This window comes from Stegostoma tigrinum, chromosome 2 (genome assembly GCF_030684315.1).
Source record: "Stegostoma tigrinum isolate sSteTig4 chromosome 2, sSteTig4.hap1, whole genome shotgun sequence".
Lineage (NCBI taxonomy): Eukaryota > Metazoa > Chordata > Chondrichthyes > Orectolobiformes > Stegostomatidae > Stegostoma > Stegostoma tigrinum.
The window spans coordinates 152116827-152140132 of record NC_081355.1 but is presented as its reverse complement, the minus strand read 5'-3'; the positions used below and the strand labels follow the sequence as shown (position 1 = coordinate 152140132).

The 23306-nt window shown below is 49.9% G+C and overlaps 1 protein-coding gene across 6 annotated transcripts in view; it reads left to right on the top strand.

Annotated features, from left to right (window-relative positions):
• The window catches only part of LOC125462947 (pituitary adenylate cyclase-activating polypeptide type I receptor-like), a 211882-nt gene that overhangs the window by 120157 nt on the left and 68419 nt on the right, over positions 1-23306 (top strand). For all 6 annotated transcript variants that reach the window (XM_059640288.1, XM_059640307.1, XM_059640301.1 and 3 more), the window contains 3 exons: positions 373-480; positions 3111-3220; positions 11579-11676. In XM_059640288.1, coding sequence (XP_059496271.1) covers positions 373-480; positions 3111-3220; positions 11579-11676 — 316 coding nt within the window. The remainder of the gene's footprint in view (positions 1-372; positions 481-3110; positions 3221-11578; positions 11677-23306) is intronic.

Here is a 23306-nt window from a genome sequence, read left to right as displayed (position 1 = left end):
AGTTTCCTTGCTATTTGTCAAAGTAACAACATAGCATCTTTGAGTGGGCTGACTCGAGTCCGGGTTGTGGCCACGCTGTAAAGGTAGCGCCTCTGACTGTACGGCACCTCCTCAGTACCGCAACTGAGTGTCAACCCTTTACAATGTGGTCAAATCCCCAGCAGATCCCTGACCGCCCTAGTTCAGAGGCCAGGGTGTTGCTCGCTGAGCCAATGCATTGGGGGGGTTCGTAGCTCAAGCTGTGAAAATCCCTGCTCTTCGTTTTTCTGCGTTGAGGAGGCTGAGGATTAGCAGGCAGCTTTGTTTAAAGCTTGCTCACTCCAACACTCTCTCCCTCTCTCCCTCTCTCTCTCTCTCTCTCTTTCCTTGCAGATTGCCCTGGAATGTGGGATAACATCACCTGCTGGCCGAACGCGGATTACGGGGATGTGATATCTGTCAACTGTCCGGGATTCTTCCGAATCATTAACTCTGATGATGGTAAGAGCGACCCTAATGGGTTTGACTCAAACTGAGGAAACAGCTGTCCGTTTGCGGTCTAGAACATAGAATGGTACAGCACAGTACAGGCCCTTTGGCCCACGATGTGCTGACCTATTATCCTACTAAGATCAATCTACCCCACATTTCACTATACTCCATGTGCCTATCCAAGAGTCTCTTAAAAGTTTCTAAAGTATCTGGCTCCACTACCACTGCCGCACACACCCACCACTCTCTGTGTGAACATCTCCCCTATACTGTCCCCCAATCACCTTAATATTACGCCCCCTCATAATAGTCATTTCCACACTGGGAAAAAAAGTCTTGGGATGTCTGTTTTGAAAATGGGTGCCTCCTTTTATTGTCACTCCTGTCTGAAGGGGTGAGCCACCAGGGGTAGATTGGAGGGCAATGGGCCTACTCCCACTCCTATTTCCTACAATTTATGTTTCTATATGTAACAAGAGACTGCTTTATAATATATTTAGCTCCCTTTTTAGCCTACAGACAGTGTGATGAAGGGATAGATATTCAGACTCATTAACATTGAAACGTATAAAATTCTCAGAGGTCTAGAGGGGCTTAAATGGCCACATCCTCTTATCATCTGTGTTCCTGTTACCTGCACAGTCACACTGAACCGTTACAGGCAGTGGCGCCTTCATTGTTTAACAGTGATTTTATAGGCCTTACAATTTTGTCAGAATTTTATTAGTCTCTTATTGTTGAAAAGGTAAAATTATGTAGCACACATCAGGACCCATGCAAGAATGCCAGGATTCAAGCAATCATAGCAATTTATACCGCAGTGTGGAGAGAAAGGGTTCCATTGGCCGAATGATACTCAGAGAACCAGGATAAATTAGCCAGACAACAGAACCATTCATGGGATAAGGAGAAGGATATTTTAGAGAAGATTAGTGACATGCTGCTGAAACTTTTTGTCTTAAATTCATTCGGAGTAAAGTCAGTTCATACATTTACAACAACTTATATCATAGAGAAAGAGTCCTGTTGATTATCCAGCCATTCTGATTGGCTGAGGTCATAGAGTCATACAGCATAGCAACAGACCCTTCTGTCCAATTTGTCCATGTCGACCAGATATTAGTCTAGCCCCATTTGCCAGCATTTGGCCCGTATCCCTCTAAACCCTTCCTATTCATGTACCCATCCAGATGCCTTTTAAATGTCATTGTACCAGCCTCCACCACTTCCTCTGGCAGCTCATTCCATACACGCACCACCCTCTGTGTGAAAGTGTCACCCCTTAGGTCCTTTTCAAATCTTTCCCCTCTCACCTTAAACCTATGTCCCTCTAGTTTTGGACTCCCCCCACCCTGGGGAAAAGACCTTGTCTATTCACCTCTTTACCCCTCATGATTTTGTAAACCTCTAAAATGCCACCCCTCAGCCTCTGACACTCCAGTGAAAATAGCCCCAGTCTATTCAGCATCTTTAAGCTTAAACCTTGCAGCCCTGGCAAGATCCTTGTAAATCTATTCTGAACCCTTTCAAGTTTCATAAAACATCCTTCCTACAGCAGGGAGGCCAGAATTGTACACAGTATTCCAACAGTGCCCTAACCAATGTCCTGTACAGCTACAACATGACCTCCAAACCCCTACACTCAAAGCACTGACCAATCAAGGCAAGCGTACCGAATGCCTTCTTCACCATTCTATCTGAGATTCCACCTTGAAGGAACTATGGACCTGTGTTGCCATGGAGAAAACAGTGAGGAAATTATAGAGTATCCAACCTCCCAGATAATTACAAAAAACAGATACAAGGCTTTGAACAAATTCCTTTTGCTTGCAGATTAGCTGAAGCCGATAGAATCTGTCCAGGCATGATGGGCTGAATTGCCTCCATCTGCTCTGTAACTATTGCAGATTTTCTGGCCACGATGATCGTGAAATTCAACATCACTGAATTTGTTCTGGCATTTTCGGAGCACTCAGAAATGTGCTCAGAAACTATCCAGAGGACTTTATCAGTGGCATGTTTTGTACAACTGTCCACGATGACCCAAACTAATGGCTCCATTGCCCATCTTGGCCCTTTGCTCCCATCTTGAGGAAGACTAGCTGGCCTTTAACCTTGCCTTTCGAATTGGCGGTCAGACAGACCTGAGTAGCATGGATCCCAAGAGCACAGCCTTGGAGTAAAGGGAAGACCTATTAGAACGGAGATAAGGAGAAACTTCTTCAGCCAGAGGGTGGTGAATCTATGGAATTCACTGCCAGAGAAGGCTGTGGAGGCCAGCTCATTGCGTATATTTAAGACTGAGATAGATAGGTTCTTGATTACCAAGGGGATCAAGCATTACGGGGAGAAAGCAGGAGACTGGGGTTGAGGAACTTATCAGCCATGATTGAATGGTGGAGCAGACTTGATGGGCCAAACAGCCTAATTTCTGCTCCTATGTCTTATGGATCATTACCAGCCTTTCTCTGCCTTTAACATTGTGCGTATGGTGGCATGATTGTGTTCCCCCCTCCGTCTCCCCCGGCCCCAGCTATATCAGATGGTCAACACTTTCCTTCTGTCTCTCAATAGGCTGGAAGGTCGTAGGGTCTTTTTCTTTTTCTGTTCTGGTTTTACTCACGTTGGAACCTCTTTAGTCCTAGGGATAATTTACCGAAACTGCACCATTGAAGGTTGGTCTGAAACCTTTCCCCACTACTACGATGCTTGCGGAGTTGATGAAAATATCACGGAAATCGATGACCAGGTAACTCTATGTGCTGCGGTCAGACTTACACATACAAACAAGCAATAAGGGAAAATATTCCATTGGAGGTGGCCCACGGAAGGTTCACCAAGATGATCCCAATGGACCAATTACCTTTTGAGCAAAGGCTAAACAGATTGGGGCTCTACTGTCTGGAGTTTAGAAGAATGAGAGGGGATCTCATTGAAACACGTAGGATTCTTAAGGGACTTGACAGGGTCAATGCTGAGAGGATGTTTCCCCTCATGGGAGAGTCTAGGGCCAGAGGGTATAGTTTCAGAGTAAAGGGGCACCAATTTAAGATTGAGATGAGGAGGAATTTCTTCTCTCAGAAGGTTGTGAGTCTTTGGAAATCCTTGCCACAGAGAGCCGTGGGGGCAGAGTCCTTGTGTATATTGAAGGCTGAGACAGAGAAATTCTTGATCAGTCGGGAAAATCAAGGGTTACAGGGAAGGTGGACATGAGAAATATCATATCAGCCATGATCCCATTGAATGGTGGAGCAGGTCAGAGGGGCGGAATGGCCTACTCCTGTTCCTGTTTCTTACGATCTTAAACCCTCCTTATCTGCTCTCCTGTCAAATACAGCATTATGCAATGGTTACAACACACAAGAAGAGCATTTGGCCCAGCATGTCCATGCTTCCTCTCTGTAGGAGCACGGAGGAATGTGAGGAAAGCCTTTTCACCGGACGGTGATGGGGAGACTCTGGAATTCACTGCTTGTCAGGGTAGGAGAGGCAGAAACCCTCATCATATTTAACAGCAAGTGTTTTATTAACCGACATCTGTGAGACCAGTTGATCGAATATACCAGCTGATCAAGGGGTCTATATAATCAACGTAAAAACACACACTGGGTGATGGAAACATTATGCGGGGAGTATACACATCACTGTTATGCATTATTTACGGCATAAATTACTTAAATAACAATGCAACTTTTCCTTAAATAAGACTTGCCAGCAGAGAGCCTTTCATCCTGGCCCTCAACTGACTGCTCAGATGCTGTGAAAATACCGAAAACTTCAGCTATTTGAGGGAGAGAGATAATGGCAACTGCAGATGCTGGAGAATCCAAGATAATAAAGTGTGAAGCTAGATGAACACAGCAGGCCAAGCAGCATCTCAGGAGCACAAAAGCTGACGTTTCGGGCCATGAAGGGTCTAGGCCCGAAACGTCAGCTTTTGTGCTCCTGAGATGCTGCTTGGCCTGCTGTGTTCATCCGGCTTCACACTTTGTTATCTCAGCTATTTGAGGGGTATACTTTTTGCCGGTTTATCGAGAATGTCGGTTAATCAAGGTGCCGGTTAAAACAAAGTTTGCTGCACTGCACAGGGACGTGCACTTACATTGCAAAAGCGTACAAGGCTATTTGAGCCAAGTGCTGAAAAATCTGGTTGGAATAGCGAGGTGCTTGTGCAGATGTGACGGACTGAAGGGCCTTTTTCTGTACTGTCGACCCCTATGACTGTGACTTTTGGAGGGGTTGGTTATCTCATTCGGCTGAACTGCTAGCTTGTAACATTGAGTGCCATCGGCAGCACGGGTTCGATTCCTGCACTAGTTTCTCAAACTCACTCCTCACCCTGCACCGTGGAGCCCCTCAGGTTAAACGCAGCACTGTAATAAAAGAAAGCACTGCAGCTGCTGACACTAAACCTGAAAGTGCTGGAGAAAGCAGAGAGAGAAACACAGAGTTAACCTTCCGAGCCCAGTTCTCGAGAAGAGCCCCTGCCAGAACTTGAAACGTTAACGCTGTTTTCTCTTCGCAGATGCTGTCAGATGTGTAGAGTTTCTCCAGCAATTTCTGTTTTTGCTAAACACGCCATCAAACGTGCATCAGAGTGCACTACCAGACTGAATGCTGGGATGGCAGCTCTGACACAAAAAGAAAAACTGAATCCATTAGGACTGTGATAACAAAGATTCAGAAAACTTCTGATGAAGGGTCTAGGCCCGAAACGTCAGCTTTTGTGCTCCTGAGATGCTGCTTGGCCTGCTGTGTTCATCCAGCCCCATACTTTGTTATCTCAGACTCTCCAGCATCTGCAGTTCCCATTATCTCTCTCCATTAATACTGTATTCACTGGAGTATAGAACAACGTGGGTTACTCTCAAAGCAATCTATAAAATTCTCACTGGACCAGGCAGGGTAAAAACATAGAACATAGAACAGTACAGCACAGCACAGGCCCTTTGGCCCACAACGTTGTACCAAACTTTTGCCCTAAACCTAAGGTCTATCTAACCTCCACCCCTACCTTATACATCCATCCATATGCCTATCTAATAGCCGCTTAAATGCCCCTAATGAGGCCAACTCCACTACCCTCTCCAGCAATACATTCCTTGCCCCGACCACTCTCTGAGTAAAGAACCTACCTCTGACGTCTCCCTTATATCTACCCCCACTCACTTTAAAACTATGCCCTCTCGGAATAGCTGCCTCCACCCTGGGAAAAAGCGAATGAAGGCTTCTGATGACTGGGGAATCCAGAACTGGCAGGTCATAGTCTAAGGATTCAGGATAAACCCTTTAGGACTGAGATGGGGAGAAATGTCGTCACCCAGAGAGTGGGGACCCTGTGAAATTCTCTGCTACAGAAAGTGGTTGAGGCCAAATTGTCGAATGTTTTAAAGAATCAGTTGGGAATTAGTATGAAAGGCTAAAGGGAGAAAGTGGGAATGCAGCGGGATGATCAGCCATGATCACACTGAGTGACAGAACAGGCTCAGAGGCCTGAATGGCCTCCTCATGCTCCCATTCTCGATGTTTCTGTCCCTGTGAGAGACCATCCTACGGTCCTCCAGCGACCTTCAGCCCCTGTACTCTACTCTGCTTAAAATGGCTTTCTTGATTTTGTCATTCCCTTCGCCTTGATGAGGATCATGATATATCATTTGGCATTTTACGGCGTTTGCTACCTGTGTGCCCACACCATCAGCATAGCTGCGTCTTTGTGAAGGCCAAAACCACCCTCCTCCAAGTCTCATCAGAGCAGCCAGTTAGCTCTCTCCTCCCTCATCACCAAGTCCTTGTCACTGCTTCGCACAGTTCTTTATTCGGTGAGGTGCCTTACCTGGTTCACTCCCCTTTAAAGGGCATGAGGAATCCCCTCTACAGCAATGACCCATAGAACATAGAAAATAGAACGTTACAGCACAGTACAGGCCCTTCGGCCCTCGAAGTTGCACTGACCTGTGAAACCAATCTGAAGCCCATCTAACCTACAGTATTGCATTATTATCCATTATTTATCCAATGACCATTTAAATGCCCTTAAAGTTGGTGAGTCTACTATTGTTGCAGGCAGGGCATTCCATGCCCTTACTACTTTCTGAGTAAAGAACCTACCTCTGACTTCTGTCCTATATCTATCACCCCTCAATTTAAAGCTATGTCCCCTCGTGCTAGCCATCACCATCCGAGGAAAAAGGCTGTCACAGTCCACCCTATCTAACACTCTGATTATCTCGTCGTCTCTATTAGGTCACCTCTTAACCTTCTTCTCTCTGAAAGTGTCGGCAATTTTCTCACAGAAGCAGCATCGAGCGAATCTGAAGCTCATGGTGTGTTATCGTTCGTGAACACTGGAGTAAAGCAGCCATGCTGGAGCTCCATAGAGTTTTGGTGAGACCACACCTGGAGTATTTTGCACTGTTAGGGTCTAATGGAATACCCCAGGAGCAGGAGTAGGCCAGTCAGCCCTTCGAGCCTGTTCCACCATTCCATCGGATCATGGCTGACCCTCTATCTCAACACCACTTTCTCACTTTCTCCGCAAGCCTGTTGATGCCTTTAGAATCTAAGAAATCATCTAATTCTTCTCTGAATATATTCAGTGATGCAGAACCATCTTCTCCATATCCACTCTCTCCAAGGCCTCTCGGTATTCTAAGAGTTTCAATCAGATCCCCCCTCAACGTTCTAAACCCCGTTGAGTACAGAGCCAGAGTCCTCAACTGCTCCTCATGTCACAAGCCCTTCATCCCCAGGATCATTCTTGTAAACATTCTCTGGGCCCCTTCCAATACCAGCACATCCTTTGAACTGCGTGGCTTTCTGGGCCATTCCAAAGGCCACATTGCTATGGGCCTGGAGTCACATGTAGTCCAGACCGGATGAAGTTCATGTCTCTGTTCATCCGCACCAGTCACTGCATCTTGGAACCAGAAACAGCTGCAGAGTCTGTACAGCATGGGAAGAGGCCATTTGGCCCATCATGCCTCCACTGGTCATCATACATCCATCCATTCCTAGGATAACAAGGTGTGGAGCTGGTTGAACACAGCAGGCCAAGCAGCATCAGAGGAGTAGGAAAGCTGATGTTTCGGGTCTGGATCCTTCTTCAGGACAAATCCATTCCTAATCCCATTTTCCAGTGTTTGAACACGATCACCTTCTGCTTTTTCCTGAGGACCCAGTCACTGAGAACCTGCTCACTTGACTCACATCCACCTACACACTTTGAAAACCAAAGCCAGGATCCATTCAAATTTGACTCGCTAACTTTGGACGCCACCCAGATCCTGAACAACATTTGAACTTGTGGCGGATTTTAGGCACAGTCAAGTCGACAGTGTATTTACCCAGAAGTCAATAATGAGATCTGATAGGATCCAGTGAGTAGGACGAGATGAAGATTCCACCTTGGGCCTTTGTGTGAAGCCTGAAGAAAAAGCTTCAGTCTACATGACAGACTCCAGTCTAGAGAGGCTCTACATAGGAACAGTTGACTCAGAATGGATGCTGTTGACACTAACATGGAAGATTCCTTTCCTGGAAGGATATTAATGAACCAGAGGATCTTTTAACGGCCCTCAATGATACCTTCACAGCCACCATTATCAAGACTAGATTCATGTTCTGGATTTTAATTAAATTTAATCGCAGTTCCGCTACCTGCTGGGGTGAGATTTGAACCCACGTCTCTGGAGAGTAAGCAGGTAACACTGCCACTGCGCCAGCCATCTCCTTGAATCTAACCCTCTGACCCTGAGCTGTTGATGCCATGCATTTCCTTGATTGTCGGCCAGAGGGCAGAGTTCTAGCACCAACCCCAAGGACAGAGGTAGGCAGACATGAGCATTTGGTATTCCCAGTCTGAGCCAGAATTTCAGCACCCAGTCTTGGGGTGGTATCTCTGTTGGGGGAGATGGGGGTGAGGAGAAGGGCCAGGTTGAGGGAAGAGGGGCTGAGCTATAGAGTCATAGAATCATATAGTACAAAACAGACCCGACCAGTCTGTACCGACCATATTCCCTAACCAAACCAGTCTCACCCTCCCACACTTTACCCATATCCCTTCCAACATTTCTTACTCATGTATTTAACTAAATATCTTTCAAACGTTGTAACTGTACCCACATCTACCCCCTTCCTCTGGAAGTTCATTCCACATGTGAATCACTCTTTGGGTAAAAACTAAAGTTGTTCCTCATGACTTTTAAAAAAAATCTTTCTCTTCTCACCTTAAAAATATAGCCCCTACTGTTGAAATTCCCAGTGGTCACTTCGGAACCCCCTCCGCTCCAGTGAAAGAAATCCCAGCCTATCCAGCCTCTCCTTTAAACTCAAACCCCCCATTCCCAACAACATCCTGGTAAACCTTTTCTGAAGCCTCTCCAGTTTAATCATATCCTTCTTGTAACAGGGTGACCAGAACCAGACACAGTACTCCAGAAGGGGACTCACCAACGTCCTGTACAGCCTCAACATCAAGTTGATGGTTAATTGAGGCAAATTATGAAACATTGACTGGAATCTCCCTGGGGGGCCTCGCCCAAACTCCCAAAGTTTCCATAAAGTCTCTGAGCGACTGCAAGAGGCACAGCTTTTTAATTGCCATCAGCTTTTTGCTGACACGGCTGACAGCTCTGAGCCCCAACAGACACTTTGTTTAGGAGCTCGCAGTGAGAGCCCAAGTCCCTGTCTCTCAGCTGCTTTTCAACTCCCCGTCTCTGTCGCTGCCAACTTCTCTCACTGAGCTGGGATTGAGACTTTCTGGTTAAATTAAGCTGTGCCTCAAATGATGACAGCTCTGTGAAGGAATATTTTTTGTCTGTGTTGCTCCTGATGTGTTTTACAGTGAAATGCTCGACTCATGTCGCTTTAAGTCTGCATGGAACTTAGATATGACTGTTTTCCAGATCCTCGGACACATTTGTCCCCTAATGGAACGCTACATAGACTCATGGAAAAGCAAATCATTTTTGGGGCACAGGAAATCCTCCTAGAAACGAAGAAGCTGCATTTGTGTAGCACCTCTCGTGAGCTCATAACTTCCCAAAGCACTGCGCAGCCAATGAAGCACATTTTGTTTGAAGTGCGGTCATTGTGCCTTGCAGGAGAGTGGAGCTGCTGATATGTGCACAGCAAGATCCCAAAAGAGCACTGAGATTCAATAACCAGACAATCAGCTTTCGCTGTTGGTTGAAGGATAAATACAGTCTTGTCATAGAGTCATAGCAAGGTACAGTACTGAAACAGACCCTTCAGTTTAGGGGAGGCGAAGGCCTAGTGGGATTATCACTGGACTATTAATCCAGAGTCTCAGAGAATTTTCTGAGGACCTCGGTTCGAATTCCACCACGGCTCATGGTAGAATTTGAATTCAATAAAACATCTGGAATCAAGAATCCAATCATAACCGTGAATCTATTGTCAGTTGTCGGAAAAACCCATTTGGTTCACTAATGTCAGAGGGGATTGAGGTGTGATGTCCGTGGGGAAGGTGTATAGCATTGGGGAGGTGATGCTGTTCAAGAGGAAAACTCTCCGGTGTTGGGAGTCATACCTGACTCATAGGAAGTTGGTCATGGTTGTTGGAGATCAATCATCTCAGCTCCAGGACATCTTTGCGGGAGTTCCTCAGGGCAATGTCGTAGGCCCAAACATCTTCAGCTGCTCCATCAATGACCTCCTCTCTATCATAAAGTCAGAAGTGGGGATGTTCGCTGATGATTGTACAATGTTCAGCACCATTCGTGACTCCTCAGACACTGAAGCAGTCCGTGCTCAAAATGCAACAGGATGTGGACAATATCCAGGTTTGTACTGACAAGTCTCAAGTGACAAAAGCCATCAACAATGAGGGTCAATCTAACCACCGTCCCTTGACATTCAATGGTGTTGCCATCACTGAATTCCCCCTCTACTCCGCACTTGCCTGGATGGGGGCAGCCCCAACAACACTCAAGAAGCTCGACACCATCCAGGACAAAGCAGCCGCTCGACTGGCACCACATCCACAAGCGTCCACTCCCCCCACCACCGACACTCAGTAGCAGCAGTGTGTACTATCTACAAGATGCACTGCAGAAATTCACCAAAGATCCTCAGGCAGCACCTTCCAAACCCACGACCACTTCCACCCAGAAGGACAAGGGCAGCAGATAGATGGCAACACCACCCCCTGCAGGTTCCCCTCCAAACCACTCACCATCCTGCCTTGGAGATATATTGCCATTTCTTCACTGTGTCTGGGTCAAAATCCTGGAATTCCTTCCCTCAGGGCATTGTGGGGGTCAACCCACAGCAGTGAACTGCAGCAGTTCAAGAAGGGACCCCCGCCCTGTCAAAGGGCAACTAGGGATGGGCAATAAATGCTGGCCCAGTCGGCGATGGAGTAAAAGAGATATATGGAGCTCCATGATGCCAGTTCTCCTCTAACCAGGGCCTCTTGTGCTTTCTGCAATTTTTATTGCCTTGTCATTGACCGGGTCTTGGTTGTTTGGACCCTGACCTCTGGAATTTCCTCCCAATACCACTCTGCCTCCCTGCCTGCTGCTGTGGATGGGAGAGCCGTAGTAACCCGTGAGCTAATGGAAAGTTTCACCCACAACACAGCTACTCAGTGGCTGATAGAGAAATCTTACGCAGTCCTAAAGGTTTATACCTGTTGCCAGTTATGCCCTCTTCCTGCCATTGATACATTGGGACCTGCACATGTTGCTGAGATGTAAAAGCGTTATCAGGTATGTGCCTCTTCTATTGGAATTTATCTGTGGTTCATTTTTCACCATAATCTCCTCAAGAGCTCCTAGACTTGCTGAGGTTTGGTTTCAGCACTCCAGGCCTCATCATCAAACTTCCCCCTTTAAGATGCTCCTTCAAACTGGTATCCATGATCCTAATATCTCGTCACGGGTCCAGGTATCACATGAACTGATGAAGGTGTGGTCTTCTGGATGTTTCTGATATTGCTGAGGTGGTGTTGGAGAGAGCGATGGTTTGAGGCACTTGACGAGGTGCTGATCAAAAGGAGCTGGATGGTTTCAATCTCCCTATGACCTCCCCCATTTTTAACCTGTAGTGGCGCTATTTTTAACCGGTTTCCTTTTCTCTTTTGCAGGATCTGTACTATGTATCTGTGAAGGCTCTCTACACTGTGGGTTACAGCACCTCCCTGGTTTCTCTAACAATTGCAATGATCATACTCTGTCGTTTTCGGTAAGTCAATGATTAAAAAGGGAGCTCTTACCCCTTGCCCTTTCTCAAGATGCATGGTCCCCAGGTAGATCCATGAACTCTGAAGCAACAATGGACACTGTGCAGATCTGACCAAATTATAACAGCTGTTGTCCCCATCCTATGTCCCAACACTGCTCATACAGTACGCAACTTTCAACCCCAACAAATCCTCACTGAGAAGTTTTCGTATGCAGACATTAAGTGGGGAGGTCAGAGATAACGGGAACTGCAGATGCTGGAGAATCCGAGATAACAAGGTTTGGACCTGGATGAACACAGCAGGCCAAGCAGCATCTTAGGAGCACAAAAGCTGACGTTTCGGCCCTAGACCCTAGCCTAGTGGTGTTATCGCTGGACCATTAATCCAGCAGACCCAGATAACATCCTGGGTAACTGGGTTCAAATCCTGCTATGGTAGAGGGTGCCACTTGAATTCAACATATGCCTAGAATTAGAAGTCTATTGGTGACCATGAATCCATTGTCAGGAAAAACCCATCTGGTTCACTAATGTCCTTTAGGGAAGGAAACTGCCATCCTTAACTCATCTGACCTACATGTGACTCCAGACCCACAGCAATGTGGTTGACTCTGAACGGCCCTCTGGGCAAGTAGGAATGGGCAAGAAATGCTACCTGTTTAGCAACATCTTCATCCCATCAATGAATCAAAAAAAACTGCATGAAAATGTTGTCTGTGAGGTCCCTGTTAAATCTTGCCCCTCTCACCTTAAATTTATACTCTCCAGTTTTAGACCCCCACACCCTGGGGAAAAGGCCATGTCTATTCACTCTATCCATGCCCCTCATGATTTTATAAACCTGTATAAGGTCACCTCTCAGCCTCTGACACTCCAGGGAAAATAGCCCCAGTCTATTCAGCCTCTCCCTGTAGCTCAAACTCTGGCAACATTCTTGTTAATCCTTCCTGAACCCTTTCAAGTTTAATAACATCCTTCCTATCGCAGGGAGACCAGAATACAATGTTCCGAAAGTGGCATAAGCAATGTCAAGATGCTGCTTGGCCTGCTGAGTTCATCCGGCTCCACACTTTGTTATAACCAATCTCCTGTACAGCCATAACATGACCTCCCAACTCCTGTACTCAATGCACAGACCAATAAAGATTTGTATACCAAACGCCTTCTTCACTATCCTGTCTACCTGTGAGTCCACTTTCAAGGAACTATGAACCTGTACTCCAAGGTCTCTTTGTTCAGCAACACTCCTTACCATTTTGGGCGGCACGGTGGCTCAGTGGTTAACACTGCAGCCTCACAGCGCCAGGGACCTGGGTTCAATCCCACCCTCAGGCGACTGTCTGTGCTGAGTTTGCATATTCTTCCTGTGTCTGCGTGGGTTTCCTCCGGGTGCTCCAGTTTCCTCCCACAGCCCAAAGGTGTGCAGGCGAGGTGGATTGACCGTGCTGAATTGCCCGTAGTGTTCAGGGGTGTGTGGGTTATAGGGGGATGGGGATGGGTCTGGGTGGGATGCTTCAAGGGGTGGTGTGGACTTGTTGGGCTGAAGGGCCTGTTTCCACACTGTAGGAAATCTAATCTAATCTAATTAAGTGTACAAATCCTGCCCCGATTTAGCCAATAGTGTTCCTCTGTTTCAGGACATTAGGGATGATTGAGGACATTAAAGGCCAGTGAGCCTGACATCAATGTTGGGGAAATTATTGGAAAAGATTCTTAGGGATAAGATTTACCAGCATTTGGAAGGGAATGTGTTTATTAAGGATAGTCAGCATGGTTTTATGTGGGAAGGTCTTGCCTGACAAATTTGCTTGGGACTTTGAGGAAGTGACAAAGGTTATTTGTGGAAGGTAGGACAGTGGATATCATATACATGGGTTTTACGAAAGCATTGGATGAGGTCTGTCATGGAGAACTGGTCCAGAAGATTAAGTCACATGGGATCCGTGGTGAGATGGCAACATTGGCTGGGCCACAGAAATAAGAGCTGCCGATGCTGGAGTCAGAGAAAACACAGTGTGGAGCTGGAGGAACACAGCAGGCTGGGCATCATCAGAAACGTCAACTTTCCTGCTCCTCTGATGCTGCCTGGCCTGCTGTGTTCCTCCAGCTCCACACTGTGTTTTCCCATATTTGTGGAGGGGAGGCTTTGTAACCAGTGGCGTTCTGCAAGGGTCCGTGCTGTTTATAATTAATATAAATGATTTGGATGAAAATATAGGAGTTCTGATTAGTTAGCTCACAGATGACATGAAAATCGATGGAGCAGTGGGCAGTGAGGAGGTTTTTGAAAGGGTAAAAGCATTTTAATCTCAACACGTGAGGTGATGCATTTTTGGAGGTCAAATGTAAGAGGAAGATATACAGTAAATAGCAGAGCCCTCAGGAACATTGACATGCAGAGGGGCTGTGGGGTGGAAGTCCATAGCTCCCTGAGAGTGGCAACACAAGTGGATAACGTGATAAAGAAGGCATTTGGCGTGCTGCCTTCCTAAGTCTAGACAGTGAGTACAAAAGTTGCTAAGTCATATCGCAGCTACATAAGACTTTAGTTAGGCTGTATTTGGAGTATTCTATGTGGTTCTAGTTGCCATGCTACAGAAATGTGGAGTCTTTGCAGAGGGTGCAAAAGAGGATAACCAGATTGTTTCAGAGATAGTAGGAACTGCAGATGCTGGAGAATCTGAGATAACAAGGTGTGGAGCTGGATGAACACAGCAGGCCGAGCAGCATCAGAGGAGCAGGAAGGCTGACATTTTGGGCCTAGACCCTTCTTCAGAAAATGGGAGATTATTTACAGGAGATATGTGAGGAAAGTTTTTTTAGAGGATGGTAGGTGCCTGGAATGTGCTGCCTGGGGGAGGTGGTAGAGCAGATGAAATAGCAGTGTTAAAGGCGCATTTAGACAGGGAGGGAGAGAATTGAAGGATGTGGACGGTGTGTCGGGAAATGGGATGAGTGCAGAATGGCCAAAGGGCCTGGTCCCGTGCTATTCTGTGTCCTATGTTCTTCCTCCTTACTCCCCAGTGCAGGCTCCATCATGCTCAGGGAGGTTCCAAGCTTCATACCTGATGGCCCCCGTGGGTCCACACCCAGAGTATTATGCACGGTTTTGGTCTTTCTCCTGAAGAAAAGATGTATTCACCACAGAGGGAGTGCAGCAGAGGTGAATACGCTCATACTGAGGTCGGGGGGGAGGCTGGGGGAATATTTCTTCTCTCAGTGGGGAGTGATTCGATGGAATCCTCTTCCACAGAAGGGTGTGGAGGCCAAGTCACTGAATATATTCAACAAAGAGGCAGATACATTTTTTTAGACATTAAAGGCATCAAGGGGGATGAGGAGAACATGCCATTGAGATAGACAATCAGCCGTGGTTGTATTTAATGGCATAGCAGGCATGAAGGGCTGAATGGCCTACTCCTGCTGCTAGTTTCTATGTGCCACTTACATGGCTCACTGCTGTGACAGAGCAGAGCTCCCTCGATGCTGAACAGAGTTTGAAGTGGGGCTGGAATCGTACTGTCCTTCAGGGTTCGAAGTGCCAACACTACCCCTCCCCGGAGAGGCTGTAAGGAACCAGAACTCCCCGTCCCTCAGCCCCTAACCCTGCGATATTCTCCCCTGCACGTATCCGATTCCTCTCGATTTGTTGCGTTCACATCGTTCGCTCTCTCACAGGACCCGGGCTGAGAATCTCTGTGTTTTGGAACAAATGTGATTGGGATTTGCAACGTGATTATTTGGAGGGGGAGCGGTTTCTGTGTATGGCAGGAGCACCCTCTGCTGGTGGGTATTGTAGCCCAGTCATTGCTCCATTGGCTTGTAAATGGGTCGAAATGATAAGTTGGACCCACATTTCCAGGTTTAGGTTTTGAGAATTTGCTATTTGCTTTGTTTCCTTTGGCTGATCCTGTGAAATTAAACCAGCTCTGATGAAGGGTCTAGGCCCGAAACGTCAGCTTTTGTGCTCCTGAGATGCTGCTTGACCTGCTGTGTTCATCCAGCTTCACACTTTATTATCTTGGATTCTCCAGCATCTGCAGTTCCCATTATCTCTGTGAGGATATAACCGCTCACTTTATGACATGAATACAGAGACACGTCGAGTAGCTGTTTGAGATTCACTGCCGACATACGCTGTCCTTCGTCACTGTTATAAGATAACACGGTGTGGAGCCGGGGGAACACAGCAGGCCAGGCAGCATCAGAAAAGCGGGAAAGCTGATGTTTGGGGCCAGCACCCTCCTTCGGAAATGTTGCCCTCCTTTCAGTCAGGCACGGTCTGCGATGGGGACTGGGTCCGAGTGGAGCTCTGAGTTTTGTGAGGTTTGCTTTTAGCTGAGAGAGTTGCAGTTCCACGCACCTGAGCGGTTTGCTGTCAGGGGTGTCACCCAACCTGTGTTAGCGCCCGCTCCCCGCGGAGGCTCCAGCCCTCCCAGCACAGATGGCAGGTTCACACCCGACTCCTGCTCTGTGTTGCAACCCAGTCTCAGTTGGTACAGCTCCACGGGGGCTTGTATCCTATCAAGTCGCCCCACCCACCGGCTTTAGAGTCCCTGGAGAGCCCTTGACACTGACCCAGCTCCCACAGGGCCAGCTCTCAGAGTGAGCAGAATCTCTGGCACTCCTGTTGATATCTGTCAGCCAGGGCTCCCGGATTGGACCCGATTAACAGCCACAATCTGGGAACTCATATTCGAAGAGGTGTGGTCTGGTTACAATCCCCGCGGTCACTGGCTCTGGAGGATTGATAAGGAAGCTGGGAACCACATCTCTTCACAGCCCCCCCCTGACCCGTCAGTGACCATCGGCCCCTCTCTCTGCACCCACTGCCACATGGGGTTGTGTCTATATGAAGGAGGAGGAAGCCACCACTTCCCGATGCAACAGACCCTCACCCCCCTGTACAGCTACTTCACTCACTGCGGGGGGTCAGGGTGGTCACCCCCCGGGGCAGACGCTCAGGGGTCAGAAGGGCAGCTGCCAGGCAGGAAGCCCCGAGTGTCCTGCTCCATTCTCAGGGATTGGTGATGGGACGTGGTCCTTCAGGGGGTTCGAATCCCCCTCCACACCCCCCCTGACAGTGTAACCACCAAAACCCCCCCCACCACAGTGTAACCTCCAAAACCCCCCCCACCACAGTGTAACCTCCAAACCCCCCCACAGTGTAACCTCCAAAACCCCCCCCCGACAGTGTAACCACCAAACCTCCCCCCCGACAGTGTAACCTCCAAACACCCCCCACAGTGTAACCTCCAAAACCCCCCCCCCCACAGTGTAACCTCCAAAACCCCCCCCACCACAGTGTAACCTCCAAAACCCCCCCCACCACAGTGTAACCTCCAAACCCCCCCACAGTGTAACCTCCAAAACCCCCCCCCGACAGTGTAACCACCAAACCTCCCCCCCGACAGTGTAACCTCCAAACACCCCCCCACAGTGTAACCTCCAAAACCCCCCCCCCACAGTGTAACCTCCAAAACCCCCCCCACAGTGTAACCTCCAAACCCCCCCCACAGTGTAACCTCCAAAACGCTCCCCCCAACAGTAACCACCAAACCTCCCCCCCGACAGTGTAACCTCCAAACACCCCCCCACAGTGTAACCTCCAAAACCCCCCCCCCACAGTGTAACCTCCAAAACCCCCCCCACAGTGTAACCTCCAAACCCCCCCCACAGTGTAACCTCCAAAACGCTCCCCCCAACAGTGTAACCTCAAAACGCCCCCCGACAGTGTAACCTCCAAACCCCCCCCACAGTGTAACCTCAAAACGCCCCCCCCACAGTGTAACCTCCAAACCCCCACCACACAGTGTAACCTCCAAACGCCCCCCGACAGTGTAACCTCCAAACCCCCCCCCCCACAGTGTAACCTCCAAAACCCCCCCCACACAGTGTAACCTCCAAACCCCCCCCCACACAGTGTAACCTCCAATCCGCCCCCCCGCTGTGTTTCCTCCAAACCCCCCCCAACAGTGTAACCTCCAAACCCCCCCCCACAGTGTAACCTCCAAAACCCCCCCCACACAGTGTAACCTCCAAACCCCCCCCGTAGTGTAACCTCCAAAACCCCCCCCGACAGTGTAACCTCCAAAACCCCCCCACAGTGTAACCTCCAAACCGTCCCCCACAGTGTAACCTCCAAAACCCCCCCCACCACAGTGTAACCTCCAAAACCCGCCCCACAGTGTAACCTCCAAACCGTCCCCCACAGTGTAACCTCCAAACGCCCCCCAACAGTGTAACCTCCAAACCCCCCCCCACAGTGTAACCTCCAATCCACCCCCCACAGTGTAACCTCCAAAACCACCCCCCCAACAGTGTAACCTCCAATCCACCCCCCACAGTGTAACCTCCAAACCACCCCCCACAGTGTAACCTCCAAAACCCCCCCCACAGTGTAACCTCCAAAACCCCCCCCCCCACAGTGTAACCTCCAAACCCCCCCCCCACAGTGTAACCTCCAATCCGCCCCCCGCTGTGTAACTTCCAAACCGGCCCCCCAACAGTGTAACCTCCAAACCCCCCACAGTGTAACCTCCAAAACGCTCCCCCCAACAGTGTAACCTCCAAACGCCCCCCAACAGTGTAACCTCCAAACCGTCCCCCACAGTGTAAACTCCAAACATTCCCCACAGTGTAAACTCCAAGCCCCACCCCCCACAGTGTAACCTCCAAACCCCCCACAGTGTAACCTCCAAACCCCCCACAGTGTAACCTCCAAACACCCCCCCAACAGTGTAACCTCCAAACCCCACCCCGCTGTGTAACCTCCAAACCCCACCCCAACAGTGTAACCTCCAAACCGCCCCCCGCTGTGTAACCTCCAAACCCCACCCCCAACAGTGTACCCTCCAAACCCCCCCCCACAGTGTAACCTCCAAACCCCCCCCCACAGTGTAACCTCCAAACCCCCCCACACAGTGTAACCTCCAATCCACCCCCCACAGTGTAGCCTCCAAACCACCCCCACAGTGTAACCTCCAAACCCCCCCCCACAGTGTAACCTCCAAACCATCCCCCACAGTGTAACCTCCATTCCGCCCCCCCCCGCTGTGTTACCTCCAAACCCCCCCCAACAGTGTAACCTCCAAACACCCCCCCCCCACAGTGTAACCTCCAAACCGCCCCCACAGTGTAACCTCCAATCCACCCTCCACAGTGTAACCTCCAAACCCCCCCACACAGTGTAACCTCCAATCCACCCCCCACACTGTAACCGCCAACCCCCCCCCACAGTGTAACCTCCAAACCCCCCCCCGACAGTGTAACCTCCAAACCCCCCCCCACAGAGTAACCTCCAAAACCCCCCCACAGTGTAACCTCCAAACCCCCCCACACAGTGTAACCTCCAATCCACCCCCCACACTGTAACCGCCAACCCCCCCCCACAGTGTAGCCTCCAAACCCCCCCCCCACAGTGTAACCTCCAAACCCCCCCCACAGTGTAACCTCCAAACCACCCCCCACAGTGTAACCTCCATTCCGCCCCCCCCCCCCGCTGTGTTACCTCCAAACCCCCCCCAACAGTGTAACCTCCAAACCCCCCCCCACAGTGTAACCTCCAAACCGCCCCCACAGTGTAACCTCCAATCCACCCCCCACAGTGTAACCTCCAATCCACTCCCCACAGTGTAACCTCCAAACCCCCCCCCCGCAGTGTAACCTCCAATCCACCCCCCGCAGTGTAACCTCCAAACCCCCCCCAGTGTAACCTGCAAAACCCCCCCATAGTGTAACCTCCAAACCCCCCCACAGTGTAACCTCCAAACCCCCCCCCACAGAGTAACCTCCAAAACCCCCCCACAGTGTAACCTCCAAACCCCCCCCGACAGTGTAACCTCCAAACCCCCCCACAGTGTAACCTCCAAACCCCCCCCCGACAGTGTAACCTCCAAACCCCCCCCCACAGAGTAACCTCCAAACCCCCCCACAGTGTAACCTCCAAACCCCCCCCCACAGAGTAACCTCCAAAACCCCCCCACAGTGTAACCTCCAAACCCCCCCCGACAGTGTAACCTCCAAAACCCCCCCACAGTGTAACCTCCAAACCCCCCCACAGTGTAACCTCCAAACCCCCCCCCGACAGTGTAACCTCCAAACCGCCCCCACAGTGTAACCTCCAATCCACCCCCCACAGTGTAACCTCCAATCCACTCCCCACAGTGTAACCTCCAAACCCCCCCCCCCGCAGTGTAACCTCCAATCCACCCCCCGCAGTGTAACCTCCAAACCCCCCCCAGTGTAACCTGCAAAACCCCCCCACAGTGTAACCTCCAAACCCCCCCACAGTGTAACCTCCAAACCCCCCCCCACAGAGTAACCTCCAAACCCCCCCCGACAGTGTAACCTCCAAACCCCCCCCGACAGTGTAACCTCCAAAACCCCCCCACAGTGTAACCTCCAAACCCCCCCACAGTGTAACCTCCAAACCCCCCCCACGACAGTGTAACCTCCAAACCCCCCCCCACAGAGTAACCTCCAAAACCCCCCCACAGTGTAACCTCCAAACCCCCCCACAGTGTAACCTCCAAACCCCCCCCACGACAGTGTAACCTCCAAACCCCCCCCCACAGAGTAACCTCCAAAACCCCCCCACAGTGTAACCTCCAAACCCCCCCCCACAGTGTAACCTCCAAACCCCCCCCCGCAGTGTAACCTCCAATCCACCCCCCGCAGTGTAACCTCCAAACCACCCCCTCAGTGTAACCTCCAAACCCCCCCCAGTGTAACCTCCAAACCCCCCCCCCCCACAGAGTAACCTCCAAAACCCCCCCACAGTGTAACCTCCAAACCCCCCCACAGTGTAACCGCCAAACCCCCCCCCACAGTGTAACGTCCAAACCCCCCCCCACAGTGTAACCTCCAATCCACCCCCCACACACTGTACCCTCCAATCCACCCCCCACAGTGTAACCACCAAACCGCCCCCACAGTGTAACCTCCAAACCCCGCCACAGTGTAACCTCCAAAACGCTCCCCGCCACAGTGTAACCTCCAAAATGCTCCCCGCCACAGTGTAACCGCCAAACCCCCCCCGACAGTGTAACCTCCAAACCACCCCCTCAGTGTAACCTCCAAACCCCCCCCAGTGTAACCTCCAAACCCCCCCCCACAGAGTAACCTCCAAAACCCCCCCACAGTGTAACCTCCAAACCCCGCCACAGTGTAACCTCCAAAACGCTCCCCGCCACAGTGTAACCTCCAAAATGCTCCCCGCCACAGTGTAACCGCCAAACCCCCCCCGACAGCGTAACCGCCAAACCGCTCCCACAGTGTAATCTCCAAAATCCCCCCCAGAGTGTAACCTCCAAACACCCCACGACAATGTAACCTCCAAACCCCCCCAAAGTGTAACCTCCAAACACTCCCCGCCAGTGTAACCACCAAACCGCCCCCCGCAGTGTAACCTCCAAACCCCCCCAACAGCGTAACCACCAAACCACCCCCCGCAGTGTAACCGCCAAACTCCCAACAGTGTTATCTCCAAACCCCCGACAGTGTAACCGCCAAACACCCCCCACAGAGTAACCTCCAAACGCCCCCCCACAGAGTAACCTCCAAACGCCCCCCCCCACAGTGTAACCTCCAAACGCCCCCCCACAGTGTAACCGCCAAACCCCCTCCACACACTGTAATCTCCAAAACCCCCCCACAATGTAATCTCCAAAGCCCCCCACGGTGTAACCTCCAAACCCCCCACAGTGTAACCTCCAACCCCCCCGACAGTGTAACCTCCAAACCCCCCCCCGACAATGTAACCTCCAAAACACTCCCCACAGTGTAACCTCCAAAACCCCCCCCACAGTGTAACCTCCAAACTCCTCCCACAGTGTAACCTCCAAAACCCCCCCCACAGTGTAACCTCCAAACTCCTCCCACAGTGTAACCTCCAAAACCCCCCCCACAGTGTAACCTCCAAACTCCTCCCACAGTGTAACCTCCAAACCCCTCCCACAGTGTAACCTCCAAACTCCTCCCACAGTGTAACCTTCAAACCGCCCCCCCACAGTGTAACCTCCAAACCCCCCCAACAGTGTAACCTCCAAACCCCCCACAGTGTAACCTCCACCCCCCCCCCACAGTATAACATCCAAACCCTCCACAGTGTCATTTCCAGAGCCCATCCACATAAATTCCAAACTCCCTCCATAAACTCCAAACTCCCTCCATGAACTCCAAACTCCCTCCATGTCTCCAAACCCCCTCCATAACTCCAAACTCCCTCCATAACTCCAAACTCCCTCCATAACTCCAAACTCCCTCTATGTCTCCAAACCCCCTCCATAACTCCAAACTCCCTCCATAACTCCAAACTCCCTCTATGTCTCCAAACCCCCTCCATAACTCCAAACTCCCTCCATAACTCCAAACTCCCTCCAAAACCTTGAAACTCCCTCTGTAATCTCTAAACTCCCTTCATAACCTCTAAACTACCTCCATTACTCTAAACACCCTCCATACCCTCCAAACTCGCTCCATCATATCTAAACCTACTCCATCCCCTCCATTGCCTCTAAACCCTCTCCATCACCCCCAAATCCCATCTATAACCTCCAAATCTCCTCCATTACCTCCAAACCCTCTCTCCAACCTCTAAACCACTCCATACCCTCAAAGCTCCCTCCATAACTTCCAAATCCCTTCCATTACCTCCAAACCCTCTCCCTAACCTCTAAACCTCCTCTATCCCCTGCAAACCTACTTCATATCCTCCAGGCTTCCTCCAAAAGCTCCAAATTCCCTCTATAACATCCGAACTCCTTCCATAATCTCAAAACTCCCTCCATAACTTCCAAACTCCCCTCCAAACCCTCTCCATAACCTCCAAACTCATCCATAATCTCCAATCCCTTCCATGTCTCTACTACAACTCCCATGTTGCCCACTGGTCCCTCTTAGGTTGATCCATTCCCCCTCCATCTTGGCTTCATGTCCGCTCCCTTCCCTCGTGGACACCACGTAGACAATAAATGAACCATATAACGCCAACAGTGGAATCTTGGGGTCAGAAACTTCCAATTCAAATGCTTTCTTTTCAGAAAGAAAATGTTGTCACCATGACCCTGTCAAACAGGGACAATGGACTATCAGTCGCAAAAGGTTTCGCCAATTCCCACCTTTTAACCTTATTTTTGAGACTTTGGCAAAATAATGCTTCATTGTCACGCAAAGTAACCAGAACATTTCTGTTTGTCCAGACAAACCTCCTGCCAAGTTAATGTACCAACTGAGTCTTGGAACTCAGCCAAGCATTCACAATAAGCAGAAGGGGAACTGTCTGAGCAGTTGCAGATGGCCAGGCATTTGGTCTTCCACCTGGGATTTGCCTTATTGAGGTTTGGCTTCAGATTTCTGCTTGTTGGATGATTTCCAATTCCCTTCCTCGTCTGGATAATGGCATGAATTCATCATCTCTGGGAGGTGTCACATTGAACTGTCATCCTCTCGGACTAGAGATGTTTTGGTTTATTTTCCTCATTGTTCTCTGTGCATTTGTGCGGCTAGAGGATTGATAAACTGTGACAGTGCTCCCACACGCCCACATGCATTCACATAACAATTCGTTCCTAACCCTTCACCAGTGATAAATGAATCCCTTTGTGGTTATGTGTGGATGACGTTTATCT